Below are 19,394 nucleotides of genomic sequence, written 5' to 3'. Positions count from 1 at the left end.
CGCTTTCAACACCCACTTCTTGTCCAGAGTGATTCTTTCCAACTAGTATTGTCATAATGGACCCTCCTCTATCTCAACCACCCTCCACCCCCACCCCCTGTGGTAAGTGCCAACATGCCACTTGTCACAGATGAAAGCAGCCCAGCCCTGTCACGGCCAAGTGTGTCTCTGTGTCTTCTCTCGAAACAAGAATAGACAGTCAAACATTGTCAGCTTTGTTTTGTGTTTTTTTGACAGACGTCTCCAAGGCTCATAACGTTTGGTCTCCCAGGAGGAGCCAGGGCCAGAACAACTGGTTCACGGTAGGCGCTGGCCACTAAGTTGGGGGGGTGGGGGGGAGTGCGGTTAGGACAGAGAAGGAAGATCCAGGACAGTAATAGCTGGAAATGATCCCTCTGGACAAGAACTGAGTGAGGAAAGGAAGTAGAGTGAAATGCATGTTACTTTTTCAGTAACAGTATTGCCAACCACCGTGCCTGAAAGGAAAATGAGAGAGAGAGAGAGAGAGAGAGAGAGAGAGAGAGAGAGAGAGAGAGAGAGAGAGAGAGAGAGAAGAAAAGTGTCTGCCATAGAGGCAGGCTGCAGGGGTGGGGCAGGGAGGCTGGCAGGAGGGAAACTGAGGACACAGGTAGTGGGAAATGTACACTGGTGGAGAGATGGGGATTGGAACATTGTGTGACTGAAACTCAATCATGAACAACTTTGTAACTTTATCTTGCGGTGATTCGATTTTTAGAAAATCATTTTTAAAATAGAATAAAATAAATAAAATGCCAAGTATCTCAGAAGGAAGGAAGGAAGGAAGGAAGGAAGGAAGGAAGGAAGGAAGGAAGGAAGGAAGGAAGGAAGGAAGGAAGGAAAATAAAGAAAGAAAGAGAGAGAAAGAAAGAAAGAAAGAAAGAAAGAAAGAAAGAAAGAAAGAAAGAAAGAAAGAAAGAAAGAAAGAAAGAAAGAAAGAAAGAAAGAAAGAAAGAAAGAAAGAAAGAAAGAAAGAAGGGATGGAGGGAGGGAGGGAGGGAGGGAGGGAAGGAAGGAAGGAAGGAAGGAAGGAAGGAAGGAAGGAAGGAAGGAAGGAAGGAAGGAAGGAAGGAAAAGAAAGGAAAAAAGAAAGAAAGAAGAGAGTTTGGTCTCTGCCCACTCAGAAAGTCACGGGTTGGCGGGGCCAGAGCTTACTGTACAGCTACAGGTAAGGCACTTGCCTTGACTTAGCTGACCCGGAAACAAACTCTGTGTTTCCCGCTCGCCCCAAAGCACCGCCAGGGGCATGATCCCTGAGCATAGAGCCAGAAGTACCAGGAGTAAATTCTGAACTTCACCCAGGTTGACCCAAAAACAAGAGGAAAAAAAACAGTCATCAGTTGGACTGGAGAGATCCGTCCAGTACAGTCAGCACGGCCCTGGCCTGGCGGGCTGCCCCCTCCAGCGCCAATCACCAGCCCTCTGTGTGGTGCCCTGAGCCCTGCCAGGACGGGCCCCTGAGTACAGACCCAGGAGTAAGCACTGCCGGCTGTGGCCCATAAACAGGAGGAGGAGGAGGAGGGGGAGGAGGAGGGGGGGGGAGGAGGAGGAGGAGGAGGAGGAGGAGGAGGAGAAGGAGGAGGAGGAAAAGAAGCAAGGAAGGAAGAAAAAGTGGTTGGGGTGGCTTTTTTAAAAAAATGTTTTTGCTTTTGGCTTTTTGGGTCACAGCCAGCAATGCTCTGGGGTTACTCCTGGAGACCACAGGGATCGAACCCGAGTTGGCCTCGGTGTGCAAGGCAAATGCCCTACCCACTGCACTATCATTCCGGCCCCGAGGTGGCTTTTTAAAAAATTATTTTGATTGCTCTTCAAGCCCGTGTTCTCTCTTGAACACGCATCTCGCTTCCTGGTCGCTGTTTCTCCGCTTGCCTATTTCCACTCGGGAGCAGCCTGTGGTCTCTCTTGAACGTGCACTTGTCTCTTTCTCCCCCTTACATCCTTCTAAGGAAGTTTCAATAAAAACTTTAATGCTTCAAAAAAATTGATTTAAAAAATTATTTCTACTTTAGGCCCCATGATGGCTAATGGTAAGGTTTCATGTGCACACACACACACACACACACACACACACACACACACACACACACAAAACAACCAAACAACCAAGCCAAAAAACACCATTCCAACACCACACACTTTACCAGTGTCAGCTTCCCTCCACCACGTTCCAGTATGTTTGAAGATCAGGTCTGTTTCTATTGCCAAAGAGTATTTGTTGTTTCTTTACTTGTAACTTACGTTCCGTATATAAGGGAGATCAATAAATTATATTGAGGAAAGCACAGCAGAGCCGCCCCGTCATGACATTGAATCTAGAGGCATCTCAGTGAGTCAATGCGATTGGCCAAGCAAACAAAAGCAAAGATCAACAAATGGGATTCCAGCAAGCGAAGAAGCTTCTGCCCTGCCAGAACCGATGAGCAGAGGGAGGTGGCTTTCTAGAGTAGGCCGTTGGATGGTGGAACCCACACTCCGCGCACAACACTCTACTGCCTCCTAGTGTTGGTTAACAGGCCTAGGAGGACGAGCAACAGACACAACCTGACACACACACACACACACACACACACACACACACACACACACCCCTGGTGCTCTGGTTACATGCAACCAACTTTCTGAGTTTTCAACGTGACTCATAAGATAAAGGAGTCCTTAGCAGAAGGGACACATATTTTAAGATATTCAAAAGTCATGCATCACTTTTTTTATTGACCTAAATTGCACATTTATTGCCCACTTCCTCATATCATCCTATGTCTCGGGTGTGTATCAGTATGTGTATCAACATGCCCGTGTGTTACACTGACTCCATCACTGACGGTTCAATTCTCTCCTTCACAGGGCAATTGAATCTTCCATCTGATTTATACCCCCCCTCCTCCCTTTCACCTTCCCTTTGGGGACCATTCATTTGGCCGTAGAGTCTAAAAAGTTTTGTTTTATCTAGTCCACGAGTTTCCTCTACATTGCCCATAGAAATAAAATCTGTCTTCATCTGACTTAAATTGCTAAGTAGAATACTCTACCCATCCATCCATACTGTTGCAAATAGAAGAATCTCCTTCCTTCCTTCCTGTGTGCGTTACTGACAGTTGTAGGGTTTCATCATGATACATTTCAGCATCACACCCTCCCTGAGAGTTTGCTTCTCTCTACCATTGCCCCAGTGTCTAGGTCCTGAGTTCGATCTCTAGAACCAAATGGTCCCCTGAGCACCATCAGACCCGAGTAGCACTGGATCCCTGGGCCCAAGATATGAATTATCAGGTCCAACCACCTGGCCAAGCATTGCAGAGAACATCCAGGGCGTGTGCATGGGCACGTGCACGCACACACGAACACACACACACACACACACACACACACACAGAGGTGCCCTCCCCCAATTCTGCTGGGGTGGCCCCCTATAAAAATATTTAGAGAAACTAGCACACAGAATGAGGTGTTTCTGGGAAATTCAAAGTAACTCACATAGCAATTCAAGGGTCAAAAGTGATGTCCAGGCTATAAGACCAATTAGAAACAGTCTAGCAAGGTTCCAGCTTCTACTTAACTCCCTAATTATAGAGTCCAAAAAAAAATCCCTAAAACACGCTGGTAAATAAAACATTTTATTTGCTTTGCTTTCTAAGCAATTTAGAGATTACAGAAAATAATTCTACCTTCTGTACTGTCTTCTCTGTTATCATCCAAAGTACCGCTATGTCTGTATTATTTTAGAATAATAAAAATTCTAGGAGATCAAACCCATTGAAGCTTTGTTGGAATCCCATGGTGGCCGTCCCCTGTTATCCTTAAAAGGGCTCCTGTGTAATCCGTCTTGTTTCTCATTGAGAAAGGACTCCAGACCAGAATCTGCATTGCTGCAATGCCCAGCGGAACCAGGCAAATCAAATTAAACATAGCGTCACGAAGGCCTAGAATTGAACTGGGGGGAGGGCGGGGGAGACAGGGTAAAAGCACAATTATTTTCTCCAGAGGTTTCTTATTAATCCAAAGCTACATAACAAAGGGTTTCAGAAAGGTTTTGCTCTTACTGAGCCCATTTAGAAACTAACAGAAATGTTAGCAAATAATCATGATTCTTGCAAATAATTTAAGAATTATTTTTGCCGTTGCTCATCTTCAGAAGAGGCCGGCAGGGAGGTCTGTGCTCCTGATAGCAGGTGAAGTTATGAAGACACGGGCGACAGAGGGTGGGTCATCTTTACCTAAATTCTCACCATCTCGAACTATATAATAATAGGGAAATTATCATCCGATGGGTTTTCAACAAAGTGGTGGGTCCTGGGCATTCATTTCTATTACTCAACTGACTTCTACTCAACACAATTAGAGGTTTCAAGAGGAAATTAGCATTAATAATAATATGCCGCAGAGACAACGCCTGGTTTCTGCCAAGAATTTCTATTACGCCCAGCGATTCTTATGATTCTAACTACATTCCAGATAGATCATATTTTTTTCACTTAAATTATCTATAATAAAAGGAAGCAACTGATTACTCAGGTGCAGGCTGTCCAACCCATAGATCCTTTCTGTTAGCCTGGGCCATCAAAATTGGCACCTCATTAATTCAGCCAACTAAGAAAATAAGTGAAAAACAATCAACAGAGAAGTGGCAGGCATTCTGGTGAGCAACGCGGCCCGGAAAATGCTCCGGACCCGAATTGGGGCGAACAACACCGGGGAGCCGGAAGGAGGAGGTGCAGCCAGCACACCTTCTCCAGATGGAGCCCTGGCGACACTGAGCAGCAACTAACACGGCTCCGGGATTCGGGACTGGGACACATCCAAGCCTCGGGGGGGCACTGGAGTGGGGTGACGCCAGCCCAAAACTCCAAGTGGTCCCGGCCGCCGGAAGTCATGCCCTCGACACACCCTCTGCGCCATCTTGCCACAATCAACAGAGAAGCAAACAAAGGAAGACCTTTTCTAAAACCTGAAAACATACAATCTTTTAATGGAAAACTAATTATCAAATGCTTCCTTAATAGGGTTATCTTGTTTGGGGGTATAACTCCCACAACAATAGTGAGTTTTGTGTTGAAATATGGAACGTAATCAAGGTGAAGAGAAAATGAAGTGAAATTCATCAGTTATACAGTTGGGGTGGGGGGCAGGGGATATACCGGGGATTTTGGTGGTGGAATATGGGCACTGGTGAAGGGATTGTGTTTGAATACGGTATAACTGAGACATAAACCTGAGAACTCTGTAACTTTCCACATGGTGATAAAATAAAGAAAAATAAATTTTAAAAAATTAATTAATTAAAAAAAAAAAGAAAAGAAGTGAAAAAGCCAAGGTCTATGACATAAGAAAAGAGAGTTCGCTACACCTTTGTACTAAGACCAATTGTTAGGTTCAGAATCTAAGAATCATTCATCTTTACCTAGAAAGGACAGTACGTGTTTGTTTGTTTTTTTATGTTCTCGGTGTATTAGTGCCCGGGAATCGTTCTATGTATTACTATTGGATACTAGACCAAATTGCTAGACTTCCTGTTTTCAATAGAGCTCAGCAGCGGGTACAGAAGTAATCAAATAATCATAACTAGAACAAACATAACACATGGTTGCAGGCAATGACGGAGAATTACTGGAAAAGCACAAGTATCAGACGAGACCTCATACTCATCCCGCACGGCCCACTCAGGGTCAGCAGAGTCCAGAGGAAACATTCCTGGGGCTGGAGCACAGCAGGTAGGGTGTTTGCCTTGCACGCGGCCAACCTGGGTTCGATTCCCGGCATCCCATATGGTCCCCTGAGCACCGCCAGGAGTGCAGGGCCAGGAGTAACCCCTGTGCATTGCCGGGTGTGACCCAAAAAGCAAAAAAATAAAATAAAATAAACAGAGGAAACATTCCTGAGGCCTGAGGAGGAGGTGTGGGCTGGGTACAGTGGGGTAAGAAGGCATGACTTAGAAGACCTAGAGAATCATATGCAGAGGGAGAGGACTTGTCTTGTACGTAGCTGACTGGAGTTCAATCCAAGGGCTGGAGTGACAGCACAGTGGGTAGGGCATTTCCCTTGCACGTGGCTGACCTGGGTTCGATTCCTCTGTCCCTCACGGAGAGCCCAGCAAGCTCCCACCCCCACGGCAGAGCCTGGCAAGCTCCCCATGACATATTCAATATGCCAAAAACTAACAAGTCTCACAATGGAGACGTTACTGGTGTCCGCTCGAGCAAGTCGATGACAGTGACAGTATTACAGTGTAGCTAACTGGAGTTCAATCCCCAGCACACCATAGAGACTCTCGAACAGCACCAGGGGCAGTTCCTGAGCACTGAGCCAGGAGTACCCCAGAGCCTTGCTGGGTGTGGTCCAACAACAACAACGAAAACGAACCAGATGCAAAACCCCCACCCATCGCTACAGTCTCCCTCCACAGGCAATCAGAGTTGGGGCCATGCTGGAGCCCTGGACTGAATTTCTCACTCGGGCACCACCACCTGCTGCTTCAGAAGGAGTCGACGACGCGCCAAGACTGCTGCCAGGATGCCGCCTCACCTTTGCCTCCCCAGGCTTTCTGTGCTCATGACTGTGCTTCATTCAGAATGTTGCAATACCCATCCTTCATCAGTGTGCATTTCCCACCACCAATGTCCCCAGTTTCCCTCCCATCACCCTCCCATTTGCTCCTGCTCCTCTCCCTCCTCTGCCCCTCTGCCCTCTCCTCCTCCTCCTCTCCCTCTTCCCCCTCCCTCTTTCCCCATCTCTCTCCCCTCTCTCCCTTTCCCCCCACTCCCCCCTCTCTCCTCTCTCTCCCCCTTCTCTCCCTCCTCCCTCTCTCCCTCTCTCTCCCTCTCTCTTCTCTCTCTCCCTCTCTCTCCCTCTCTCCCCCTCCTCTCTTCTCTCTCTCCCTCTCTCCCTCTCTCTCCCTCTCTCCCTCTCTTTCTTCTCTCTCCCTCTCTCTCCCTCTCTCTCCCTCTCTTTCTTCTCTCTCCCTCTCTCTCTCTCCCCCCTCTGTCTCTCTCCCTCTGTCTCTCCCTCTGTCTCTCCCTCCCTCTCTCTCTCCCTCTCTCTCCCTCTCTCCCTCTCTTTCTTCTCTCTCCCTCTCTCTCCCTCTCTCCCTCTCTTTCTTCTCTTTCCCTCTCTCTCTCCCCCCTCTGTCTCTCTCCCTCTGTCTCTCCCTCCCTCTCTCTCTCCCTCTCTCTCTCTCTCCCTCTCTCTCTCTCTTTCTCCCCCGCCCCCCCCACTCCACCTCTTCTGGGCATTATGGTTTGCAATAAAAAGTACTGAGAGGTTCTCATGCATGACCCACAGTGTTTTGTCTTTCTAGTGCTCCTTCTGTTGGGACTAGATCAGGCCGCCCCAAGATGTACCAAAGTAGCCGATAGGTCCAGTCTAATTGAAGAAACAGCTAGTGGAGGAATAATGTCCCAAATCCTTCTTTCTCCTACAGGAAGGCGTGGTCTCTGATCCCCCACCAAAAGCAGGCCATGAAGGTCTGTATGAGAGGTATCCCCTACTGTAAAGATGAAGAGGAGCCTTTAACCCCCAGAGCAGGCAGGCCGCTGGGGGAAGGATCCGCTGAGCTCACTAGTATAGCCCACACCAAAACAGTCAAGGACTCCTTTGCCCTGGCAGCTCTTCACAGATTAGGGCTCTGTCGGGAGCTTTATCAGCTATCAGATGGCCGCTGGGTTTATTCTCTAAGCTTCATACTTTAAGGGCCTCCTTGGGCATTACATGAATTTTGTCTTTTTCTTTGGTAATTTTCAGGGAGTTATTTTATTTGGGGGCCGGCCAAAAGGGCCAAAAGGTGAGTAAGGAAGCCTGTAAAAATTTCTCCTGGACTTACTTTAAGAGAAAGCCCCTCGGCTCGCTCTGCAAGCCCATGATCTCCCTTGAACACGTATCTCACTTGCTTATCTCTTTTTTCTTTCTTTCTTTCTTTCTTTCTTTCTTTCTTTCTTTCTTTCTTTCTTTCTTTCTTTCTTTCTTTCTTTCTTTCTTTCTTTCTTTCTTTCTTTCTTTCTTTCTCTCTCTCTCTCTCTCTCTCTCTCTCTCTCTCTCTCTCTCTCTCTCTCTCTTTCTTTCTTTCTTTCTTTCTTTCTTTCTTTCTTTCTTTCTTTCTTTCTTTCTTTCTTTCTTTCTTTCTTTCTTTCTTTCTTTCTTTCTTTCTTTCTTTCTTTCTTTCTTTCTTTCTTTCTGCTTTTTTAGGTCACACCAGTGATGCTCAGGGGCTCCTCCTGGCTCTGCACTCAGGAATTACTCCTGGCAGTGCTTGGCGGACCATATGGGATGCTGGGAATCGAACCTCAGTCAGCTGTGTGCAAGGAAAACGCCCTACCTGCTGTGCTATCGCTCCAGCCCCAACTTGCTTTTCTCTTTGCTAGCTTTTTCTGCTCTGGAAAAGCCCATGTTCTCTCTAGAACACATACTTCCTCTTTCTCTACCTTCAAGTCTCTCTAAGTAAGTTTCATTCAGTAACAATTATTTTGTTTTGGGGCTGGAGCAATAGCACAGCAGGTAGGACGTTTGCCTTGCACGTGGCTGACCCGGGTTTGATTCCCAGCATCCCATATGGTCCCCTGAGCACCGCCAGGGGTAATTCCTGAATGCAGAACCAGGAGTAACCCCTGTGCATCACCAGGTGTGACCCAAAAAGCAAAAAAAAAAAAAAGAAAGAAAGAAAGAAACAAGGAAACAAAGGGATGGAGGGAAGGAGAAGAGAAAAGAAAGAATGAAAGAACGAGAGAAAGAGAAAGGGAAAAAAGAAAAAGAGAAAGAAAGCAGGAAGGAAGGAAAGAAGAAAGAGAGAAAGGAAGGGAGGGAAGGAGGGTGGGAGGAAGGAAGGAAAAGGGAGAGAGAAGACCCTACCCTGGAAAGAGTACAAAGGTTCCAGTATTTGCCTAGCATGTGACTGCAGACGTGACACTGGTTCGAATCCCAGCACCAACCACACACAGTCCTGCAGCACCCCCCCAGGCGTGGTCCCTGAGCACAGGGTCAGGAGTGACCCCTGAGTTCTGCCAGGTGTGGCACCAAAGACCGTAAGAAAGAAAAGAAAAAGCTTCTCCGCCCTTCTGCCAGCTGTCTTCATCCTGAAGGCTCGGCCATGGCCGCCCTCCACCCACCCCGGGGTCAGCACAGCTGGCACTGGCAGCTCAGAGCTGGCCCCAGTCCTGTCACCTCTGGCCCCCCGGGCTGCCAATGGGGTGGGCACCAACGCCTCCAGAGCCTCTTGGGGTGCCCATGGGACTACAGAGTACCGCGCTTCCTCTAGGAGCTGCGCCTGTTTGGCTCACGGACCCCTGGAGTCCTCCCTGCACCCAACCCGCAGGGCAAGTCACGGACAGAAGCAGAGTCCTGGCGTCACCCGGGCCCAACCTGCACCCCGCCCTGCCTGGCTCTCCAGTTAAGCTAGCTAAGTTCCCCCCTTTTCCTCCGATGCAAATTGACTCCAGCATGTACCAGCAGGGTTTCCCATGTGGATGTGATTTAATTAACACAAAACGCAGCACTGATGTAAATGTGTTTAGCTGGGCCTGTGGGGGGGTGGGCGGGGAGAGGGGCTGGGGGTGGCGGTTTTCATCCCTCATAGTCAGAGGGATCTAAGCGAAGTCCTTCCACTTGCACTCAAGTTCCAAATGACCATCACCTGACAGCCACTGACCACAATTGAGGTGGGGGTGGGGTGGGGGGAGTGGGAATTCAGGGATTTCTAACTGGCCACGACTAACCAGGACACAGGAGGCTTGAAAAGGATGGTGCCCGGGTTTTACCACAGGTCTCTTGAACTTGATACGGCAGGGGCCCACACTCGTGATACTTCTCTTGGCCCCTCTGTTCACTGATTGGCTTCCTGGGGCCGAGCAGGCAGAAGAACTGGACTGACATGTGTGTGTGTGTGTGTGTGTGTGTGTGTGTGTGTGTGAGAGAGAGAGAGAGAGAGAGAGAGAGAGAGAGAGATTGATTTTCTGTTTTCAGAATGCTGACCTCAATCTTAACCAGATAGTTTCATGAATGTCTGGTGGAAATAGCATCCCTGACTCCTGCTATAATTTCGTTCACTCAATCAATACTTACTTCACACTTCTTTTAAGTGCTTGGAATAGAGAATCAACAAATCAACAATAACCTTTCTCCTCAATACGTCTCGCATTCTTGTAGAGACAAGAAGATCGAAGGGAAGGCAGAGAGACAGAGATGGTGCAGATGAAGTTCGGGAGGCCAACTCTGATTTGATCCCGGCCCTGAAGACCCTCCAAGCAGTCAGGAGTGACTCCTGAGTCAGGAATAAATCCCAAGCACCACCAGGTATGGCTCCAAAGCCCCACCCAACAAGAACAACAAAGACTTGATTTAATTTCATATCAGTAACAGTTTGCAGCTCCATTTACAGAAAACTTGGGCACCAGATTTTCTCTCCTCATGCTCTCTTGCTTAAAGAAAGCTATTTCCCTGCAGGCTTCTGACACATTGCCTTCTGACTTCTGGTTCCTTATTTTGTCTTAGTCCACACCTGTTAAATCATGGGTAAATTCAGCGCTATGTGATAACAAAACAAAAAGCAAACAAGTACTCAGGGGCTGGAGAGATAGTGTAGCAGGTAGGGCCCTGCCTTGCATGTGTGCAACCTGGGTTTGATCCCCAGCACCCCATAGGGGGGCCAAGCCCTCCAGGCGTGACCCCTGAGCACAGAGCCAGAAGTAAGCCCTGAGAAATGCTGGATGTGACCCCCCTCAAGGGAAACAAAAACCAAAAACTAAAGCCAAACCTGTTTCCTTTCCACTCTGCTTCCCCACTATCACTATGATACCTAAAGACTCGGGAAAAAAAGAAAGGTGCTTCTTGATGGAGTCAACAAAATGGTCCTGTGTGTGAAAAGAGACAGTCGTGTCAAAGGACTCGCCAGTGAATCCAGAATTGATGAGCAGGACTGCAGAGAATGGGCTCTCGGATGGAAGAAACCAAGACATCTACATCTGGTTTCAGGGCCTGTACCTTATCTTCGGAATTCAGGTCAAGGAAACTTTGAATCCACACAAGCTGTTGCTTCATTGATAGTAGATATGAGATGAGTTTCTTGTAAGAATAACGATGACCTAAAAGACGATGCATTGCAGGTCTACTGAGTGCCTGGTCCAAGATCACTTGTCACTAATTTTTCACAATAACCCGAAGAAGGCTCACCTAGGTTACACTGGTTAATTACACAACTCATAAGTTAGAAGCTGATTTTTTTGTTTGTTTGTTTGTTTTTGTGACTACACTCAGTAGTACTCAGGGCTCATTCCTGGCTCTACACTCAGGAATCACTTCTGGTGGTGCTCAGGAGAAACATCCCAGCATCCCATATAGTTCCCCAAGCACTGCCAAGAGTAGTTCCTTAGTGCAGAGTCAGGAGGAGTCCCTGAGCATCGCCTGGTGCGACCCAAAAGAGCCAAAAAATGAAACAAATGGTAACTAACCCTAGCAAGCAGCTGCAGGGTATTCTGTGTGTATACCACTTTCATGATCCACTCATCTGTCACTGGACCCCTGTGTTTGGATGGTACTGGAAGAGACCATGTTAAGTGAAGTAAATCCGAAGGAAAAACATGGAATGATATCAACTTGCCTGTGGTATACAGAATAACGGGGTGAGGGAAAAATACAAGGGACTAAAAAGGGGATACGGGGCCAGAGAGATAATTCAGCAAGTAGGGTGTTTGCCTTGCACACGGCCGACCCAAGTTTGATCCCTGGCATCTTGTATGACTCCCCAAGCACTGCCAGAAGAAATTCCTGAGCACAGAGCCAGGAGTAACCTCCTGAGCATCACCAAGTGTGGCGCAAAAATAAATAAATAAATAAATAAATAAATAAATAAATAAATAAGGGATACCTACAGCACCCTTTACCCCAGAGTATAGGAAGGAGGACAGGGAGAAAAGGAAATTAAGGGAACAATTTAGCGGGGCCATGGTGCCACCAGCAGGTAAACCTGTACCTGTGGGGCGAGTGCATCAGCAGCCTGATGATGCCTTCAGGCTTCTAGGTACCCCAAAATTGCTGCTGTGCCTTTGCCAGATCCCAACAACTTGGGGCCAAGTCTACCAAGAATTAAACGCCAAGAGTTAGGTATATGGGAGACACCCCCACAAACCACTTCCAGCTCAGTTATATAAGCTCATTTATTGGCCTTACTTCAGAGACCCATAAATCTTGAAAGACGTCAAAAGTGCAGTTAGGGCCTGTAGCACAGAGGTAGGCGGGAATCCATGCCTGAGAGCACCAGGCTCGCTTAGATCAGGACTCAGCCTCCTCCCCCAGGTTCCCAGTTTTCCAGTAGCTTGGCAGTCACACCCACAAACTACTCCTGGCGCCATGTAATCTCATTGATGGCCATGACCCGGAGACTATAAACTAAAGCTCCCGGAAGAGAATGACACAGAATTTCCTGGACATTATATTCTATCCATAATACAAAACAAATTGTCTAGCATTGCCTTTTCAGCAGGTTTGAGTAGTGGTGAGACTGGTGTCGAAATATCGAATGTAACTGAAGTAGAGAGAGAGTATGGGGGAAATTTTCTTTCACACAGGCAGGGAAGGGTTGGAACAGGGCTGTTGGGGGGAGGGGGAAATACTGGAGATCTTGGTGGTGAAAACTGTGCACTGGTAAAGGGATAGGTGTTTGATAATTAGATGACCAAAGCTCAAACATGAAAGCTTTGTAACTGTTTCTCACATTGAAGCAAAAAAAAAAAGGGGGGGGGGGAATAATAATAAAATAATAAAATAAAGTTAACATTCAGAATAGAATAAAAAAAAAGTAATGTGGAGTTCATGCCCAATTCAATCAACTTAATCAATGGCTGAAAAAATAGCAGTACTCCTACATTATTAAAAAAAAGGGGGGGGGACAATTTAAAAAAAATGAATGGGAATTAGCAGGGGACAGAGCTCAAGGGCCCTGGTTCGTTAGTGAGTGGTGTAGACTCACTAAACAAACCACACAATAACCAAACCACAGTCAACAACACCGGAAGCAGGAAATCCAAACTATAGCTGAAAATGTGCCTGTCAAAGAGGCAGGCTGGAATGTGGGAGGGAACCAGGGGACAGTGGTGCAAGAAAGTTGACATTGGTGGTGGGATGGGTGTTGGAATATTATATGCCTGAAACTCTATTATGAGCAACTTTGTAAATCTTGATATTATAATATAAATAAATTTATATTTAAAATTATAATAAGCATTTTAAAACTGGGCCAGAGAGATAATACAGCAACGAGGGCGTTTACCTTGTATGTGACCAACCCAGATTCAATCCCCAGCATGATATATAGTCTCCTGAGCCCTGCCAGGAGTGACCCCTGAGCACACAACCAGGAGTATGCCCTGAGTACCATAAGTGTGGCCCAGAAACAAAACAAAAAACAAGACAGGAACTTCAAAACTGTAGCAGAACTGATACTTTCAAAGAACTGAAATCTACTAGCACCAAGTATAATATGCAAGAATAGCTCATTTTTCGACTAGATAACCTAATCTCTAACGCCAGTTAAAACCACCAATTTGGTCCAAATACGAAACAGATATTATTAAACCAACGGGAGAGCCTTCTTGTCTGAGAATTTCTAGTCTGTTGTGACAGCAAAACTCTGGAAAATATTTGTTTTCCGAAAACACTTCTTAAATTGATTTCAATGACTACTTGTCTATAATTCAACACCAAGAATATGTTCCATCACTTAAGACACCCGAAGTCTTGAGCTTATTTTAATTTGTCAATGATTCACCATGAAGCAGCTGTTTCAGAAATGCTTCTTGGCTGCAGTTCAAGCGTTGTATATCTTTAAGAGAAAAGTCACTTTTTTCTTTTTTTTTTAATTTTTATTTATTTTTTTTTTATGAATCACTGTGGTGTACAGTTACAGACTTACAAACTTCCATGCTTACATTTCAGTCATACAATGATCGAGCACCCATCCCTTCACCAGTGCCCATTCTCCACCACCAATGATCCTGGTATCCCTCCCAGCATTCCCACCCCATCCTTCCCTACCCCACCCCGCCTCTGTGGCAGGCCATTCCCTTTTTGCTCTCTCTCCTTCTGGGTGTTGTGGTTTGCAATAGAGGTATTGAATTGCCATCATTTGGTCTGTAGTCTACTTTCAGCACTCATCTCCCCTCCAAGCACCCATACTTGGTGTTCCTTCTCTGAGCTGCCTTTCCCCCCTGCATGTGAGGCCAGCTTCCAAGCTGTGGAGCAATCCTCCTGGTCTTCATCTCTACTGTTTTTGGGTGTAAGTCTCCCATTCTGTTTCTTTATATTCCACAAATGAGAGCAATCTTTCTATGTCTGTCCCTCTCTTTCTGACTCATTTCACTTAACATGATGCTCTCCCTGTAGATCCACTTATACGCAAAAAGTCACTTTTTAAACTTTGGCCGTAAACACAATTTTGGAAGTATTCATCACCAGGCTTTCAGAGAAAAGCACACAGTAGGAGGGCTGGAGAGATAATATAGAGGTTAAGGTACTTGCCTTGCAAGTGACCAACCTGGGTTTGATCGCCCGCGTGGCATAGGGTCCCCCAAGCCCTGCCAGGAGTGATCCCTGAGCTCAGAGGCAGGAGTAAGCCCTGAGCACTGCAGGTGTGGCTCCAAAACCAAAATAAATAAAAACACATACTAGCATAGTTAACAGATTGATGATGAAAGACCATTTTAAAAGTAATGAGTGATTTACATTTCCCGCCAAGTAGCTATAGATGACACTATAATTCATTAACCAAACTGGCATTTCTGAGTGCAATGGGCAGAATCTCTCTGTTCCAGCATGTCCAGCAAAGCAGCGGTGACTGGTCCAGGGCTGTCAGACCAAGCCCCCACACGGAGTCCAGAGGGACACGTGGCAGGGAGCAGGACACGCGTCTCCTGCCCTCTGTACTGATCTCACCTTGGACTTAGTTTGCTATGCTGGACTTTGGGGCATGCCTCACCCGCTGATGCCAAGAGAACACCCAAACGCAGAAAGGTATCACATTTTACCACTTTATCTCACTCCCCGTTCAGTGCTAAACCCTCATAGCGGCTCCACAAATGGTTGCTGATAAAAGAATGCTTAACTGCTCCAAGGGAAGAAGCAGAATATGGTGAAATGAACCATATTCTTACATAACCTACAAGAGCCTCATTTGTCATTATGTCCTGCGCAGGGTGGACTTTGTTGTCATATTTAAAATAGGAGCTGTGCGTGCATGTATAGAAGAGTTAAGATAATCTTAAGAAGAGTTGATAAGTTAAGATAATCAATTTCTGATACTCGAAGCACTTCTCCCCTATCATCAGAAAAGATGACAAGTTGATTTTCTTGCCTCTGTTCAGTAAGAGTCGTCAGTAGCAATGAACTTAATGAGGGACTGGAGAAATAGTAGAGGAGTTCATGCACTTGCCTTATACACAGTCTACCCAGTACTATACCAGCACCACATTGGGTCCCCCAAGAACCGCCTGAGCACAGAGCTTAACCATTATGTTTCCTGGATACTGCAGAGCATGTCCTCGGGCCAATGAGAAGTAAACAGATCTCTTGGGACTGGAGAGAGAGAGAACAGTGGGCAGGGAACTGCTTTGCAGGCTGCTGACTCAGGTTCAATCCCTGGCAGCCCTCCAAGCCTGCCAGGAGTGATCCCTGGGAGCAGAGTAGAGGAGTAAGTCCTGGACATGGCCGGGTGTCCATGTCCCCCCACCCCAAAATAGTGGTCAGTAGATCTCTTAAACTTACTAAAGGCATTGTCCTGACAGATTTCTCTAGCCATAGCAAGGAACCAGACTATCTTTCAAAAATGGCTAAAGGAAGAATTAAGCCCTTGAACTCTACAATTTTGCATAGTGTGAGTATAAAATTAATCATCAGCTATCAGAAAATCCACTTGCAAATATGACATCTATTTCAAACAAGCCTATTTATTTTTTATTTACTTATTTATTTATTTGTTGAGTCAGCCAGATTCACTACACTGGTGAATCTCATAGCGCTCTGTTCATTCAACCATACTCTGCTAAGTGTTCAATTAGTCTCTGAACTTCAAGCCAGTACTTTCAGATTAGCATGAGTGATGTACGGTCACAAGATGCCAAACGCTGAATTATCGCTCCAAGGTAAATGATACCTGAGTGCCTACATTGTCAAGAGAGAACATCGCCAGCTTGTGTGGTTGTCTACACAACACGAGTCAACAAGAATTAGTCTCTGGGGCCTCTGTATCCACGGAAATAAATCTCTAGGTAATTCTGCACAGTGGCTGCACAATAGAACAACCAAGGAAGCTTGAAAATATGCTGATGCCCCCACATACGCTCCATCTAAGGGTACAGAGGGCTGGGCCCCAGCACTTCTCCGAGCTGCCATTGATTCTAATACGCATCAAGGTTGAAGACCTTTGCTTGCAGGGCTCTGTTCTCAATGAAGATCTTTTTCTTCTTTTTCTCTTTTTTAAAATTTTTATACATTTTATTTTTATAAAGTAGTTCACAATAGTTCATTACAGATAATATTCAAACACCCACACCAGCAGCAAGCATCTTCCCACCAAAATAAGAGGGAAGTGTGTGAAGGTTGTTGTATTTCATTCTGGGGCCATTTAAGCCCACATATAAGAGAATACAAGCAAGTATGTTAAAACCAACCAAATGTGAGTTACTTTAGGTACATCTGTGGGCTAGAGTACAAGAGGTCATGCGGCCATGAATGCGGCCATGTGCCCAGGAAATACTGCATCTCTCTCTTCTGGGAGCCTTATTTTATAGTTGATAGATCTTGGTCATTGATGAAATTACATGATCCAGGCGGGGACGGGAGGGCAGTGTGTGGGTGTGACTGCCTAGCTACTGGAAAACTAGGGATCTGGGTAGAGGAAACCTAGTCCTGATCCGAGCAGGCTTGGAGATCTCAGCCACAGGTCCCACATACCTGGGTTCCTCTGCTGGTTCCTTCATGGTGAGGCTCTTCCGAGCATGTGGAGAGTGGCCTTAAGCATGGCTGCAACTGGGTTCTGGAGGTTTTTTGCTGCCGGGGTTCTGCTTGGGGCGGGGAGAGAAACTTAATCCATCCTCCTCTGAGGTGCCCTGGTGAAGACAGCCTGGTGCGGGGCCAGGAGATTCTGCGTTGCTCTCTTCTGGGAGCTTTATTTTATAGTCTCTGGATCTTGGCCATCTCAATGAAGATTTAGTGGGGGGGGGGGTGGCACAAGTGACGCCTTCCTTCTTAGCTCCCACTCTATCATTGAATCATTTTATTCCAGAATTTTTTCCTCTTTTCTTGAGCCCCTCCCTGTGGTTTTTGGTTTTTTTTTTTTATTTTTTAAGTGTTACCCAAAGTTTTCCCATTACTTAAATACCTAACCACTTCCCTGGTGAAGATGGGAAATAATCCACTTAGTAGATGGAGAGGCTGAGACTAAGAAAGGATATCTTCAAAGGAGCTGGAAGACATCATGTTAAATGAAGGAAGTCAGAAAAAGAAGGATAAACAGAGGACATTGTCACTTATATGTGGTATTTAGAATAACCGGATGCAGGAACACAGTATCTTAAAGTGCCCTGATAAACCTTGGTCCCAGAGTATAGGGAGAAGGAAAGCAAGAATGAAGAGGAGGGGGAGAAGAGACAGATGAGACGCAATGGGAGCCAAAACAGTGCTTATCTAAGTACTAAGGTGGTACTAAGGAATGATAGAGCCAAATATTTAAACCACAGAGTCCAGCAAGCCAAACTTTTAACAATCAAACTTCGAAAGGTGCCTATCAGGAGGGCAGGCTGGGGAATGGAAGGGGATGGAAAGGGGTTGTGAGGGGAAATATGTCCATCAAGGTTGGCGGTAACCTGGGAACATTGGTGGGGGGAAGTTGATATTGGTGGTGGTATTGGTGATGCAATATTGTAGATCTAAAACCTCAACTATGAATAACTTTGTAAATCACAATGCTTTAATCATAAATAGGGAAAGAAAAAAGTAGGAAAAAAATAATAATATCCTCAAATTCCACAAAAGAAATGTATTCTAGAACTGTCCACATTTGCCTTTCATGTACTCATTTTTTTTAAATTAGATTTTGGGTCACACCCAGTGGTATTCAGGGATCTCTCCTTGCAGTGCTCAGGGGACCATAGATGGTGCTGGGAATCAAACTGTGGCTTGGTTGTTACAAGGCCTAAACCCCTGTACATCTCTCTGGCCCTCGGCTCACTTCTTAGCACAATTACCCAATTGTGAGTCATGCCTTCATCACTGGGATCATCAAGTTCTGCTGATTCTGACTCCTTAATCTCTCTGCGATAGTCACGTCACTGCCTGCCAGGTTGTTTCTGGCTCAGATCCACACCAGCACTTCTCATATAAAATCAGTTTAGCAGGGACTGGAGCTAGAGGACAGGGGTTAAAGTCGTGGTCTTGCATCTGACCTGATCTGATCTCCAGTGCCACATGGTCCCTCAGGCAACAGCAGGTATATCCCCGGAGGCCTCCCACAAGCACCGCTGGGTAGAATTCTAGAGGCCCTAGAGCATCCCAGTGTGGCCCAGGTAACCTCCATCTCTGTAGGGCCAGAGAAGCACCACAATCAACTACTGATCCACAGAAAGATAGTACAGTGGGGGAGGGAAACTGCCTTGCACGTGACTGTCCCAGGTTTGATCTCTATCACCCCATATGGTTCCCTGAGCCCACCAGGAGTGATCCCTGAGCACAGAGCCAGGAGTCAGCCCTTAGCATAGCTGGGTGTGGTCTAAAACCCAATAGACAAATAAATAACTGGCCCACTTGTCCAAGAACTGTTGCTCGGGGCCTCTGGGTCTCCTGAGCACTGTTTGGGAGGATCCCCTCCCCCTCGAAGTAAGATTTCCTGTCATTCTGCTAACTTCAAAACTCTCCTATATTGCAAACTAATCTTTGCAAAGGTAAGACTGATATCACTACTGTTAGGCAGAATAAAAATAACAATTAAAAAAATAAGAGCGATTGGGAGCTGGAGCAATAGCAGAGTGGGTAGGGCGTTTGCCTTGCATGTGGCCAACCCGGGTTCTATTCCCAGCATCCCATATGATCCCCTGAGCACCACCAGGAGTAATTCCTGAGTGCAGAGCCAGGAGTAACCTCTGTGCATTGCTGGGTGTGAACCAAAAAGAAAAATAAATAGCGATAAATTTTATTCCTCTTAAGAAAAAAAAATCCATACTTTTCAAGCTATACTAAACCACCTATTCTGGGGCTGGAGCAATTGTACAGTAGGGGAGGGCACTTGCCTTGCACGCAGCCAACCTGGGTTGGATCCCCAGCATCCCATATGGTCCCCCAACACTGTCAGGAGGAACTCCTGTGTGCAGAGCCAGGAGTAACTCTTGAGCACTGATAATTACTGCCTGCCC

General features: G+C 46.3%; 1 protein-coding gene across 1 annotated transcript in view; it reads right to left on the bottom strand.

The window, feature by feature from the left end:
- Positions 1–19,394, bottom strand: part of LOC101551014 (transmembrane protein 180) — a 63,890-nt gene that overhangs the window by 10,373 nt on the left and 34,123 nt on the right. Inside the window, exon 7 of the mRNA XM_055136799.1 lies at positions 3,801–3,938. Within this exon, the coding sequence (XP_054992774.1) occupies positions 3,801–3,938 (138 nt within the window). The remainder of the gene's footprint in view (positions 1–3,800; positions 3,939–19,394) is intronic.

This window comes from Sorex araneus, chromosome 4 (genome assembly GCF_027595985.1).
Source record: "Sorex araneus isolate mSorAra2 chromosome 4, mSorAra2.pri, whole genome shotgun sequence".
Taxonomy (NCBI): domain Eukaryota; kingdom Metazoa; phylum Chordata; class Mammalia; order Eulipotyphla; family Soricidae; genus Sorex; species Sorex araneus.
The sequence above is the reverse complement of the archived record's forward strand: the minus strand, read 5'-3'. Positions and strand labels throughout refer to the sequence as shown.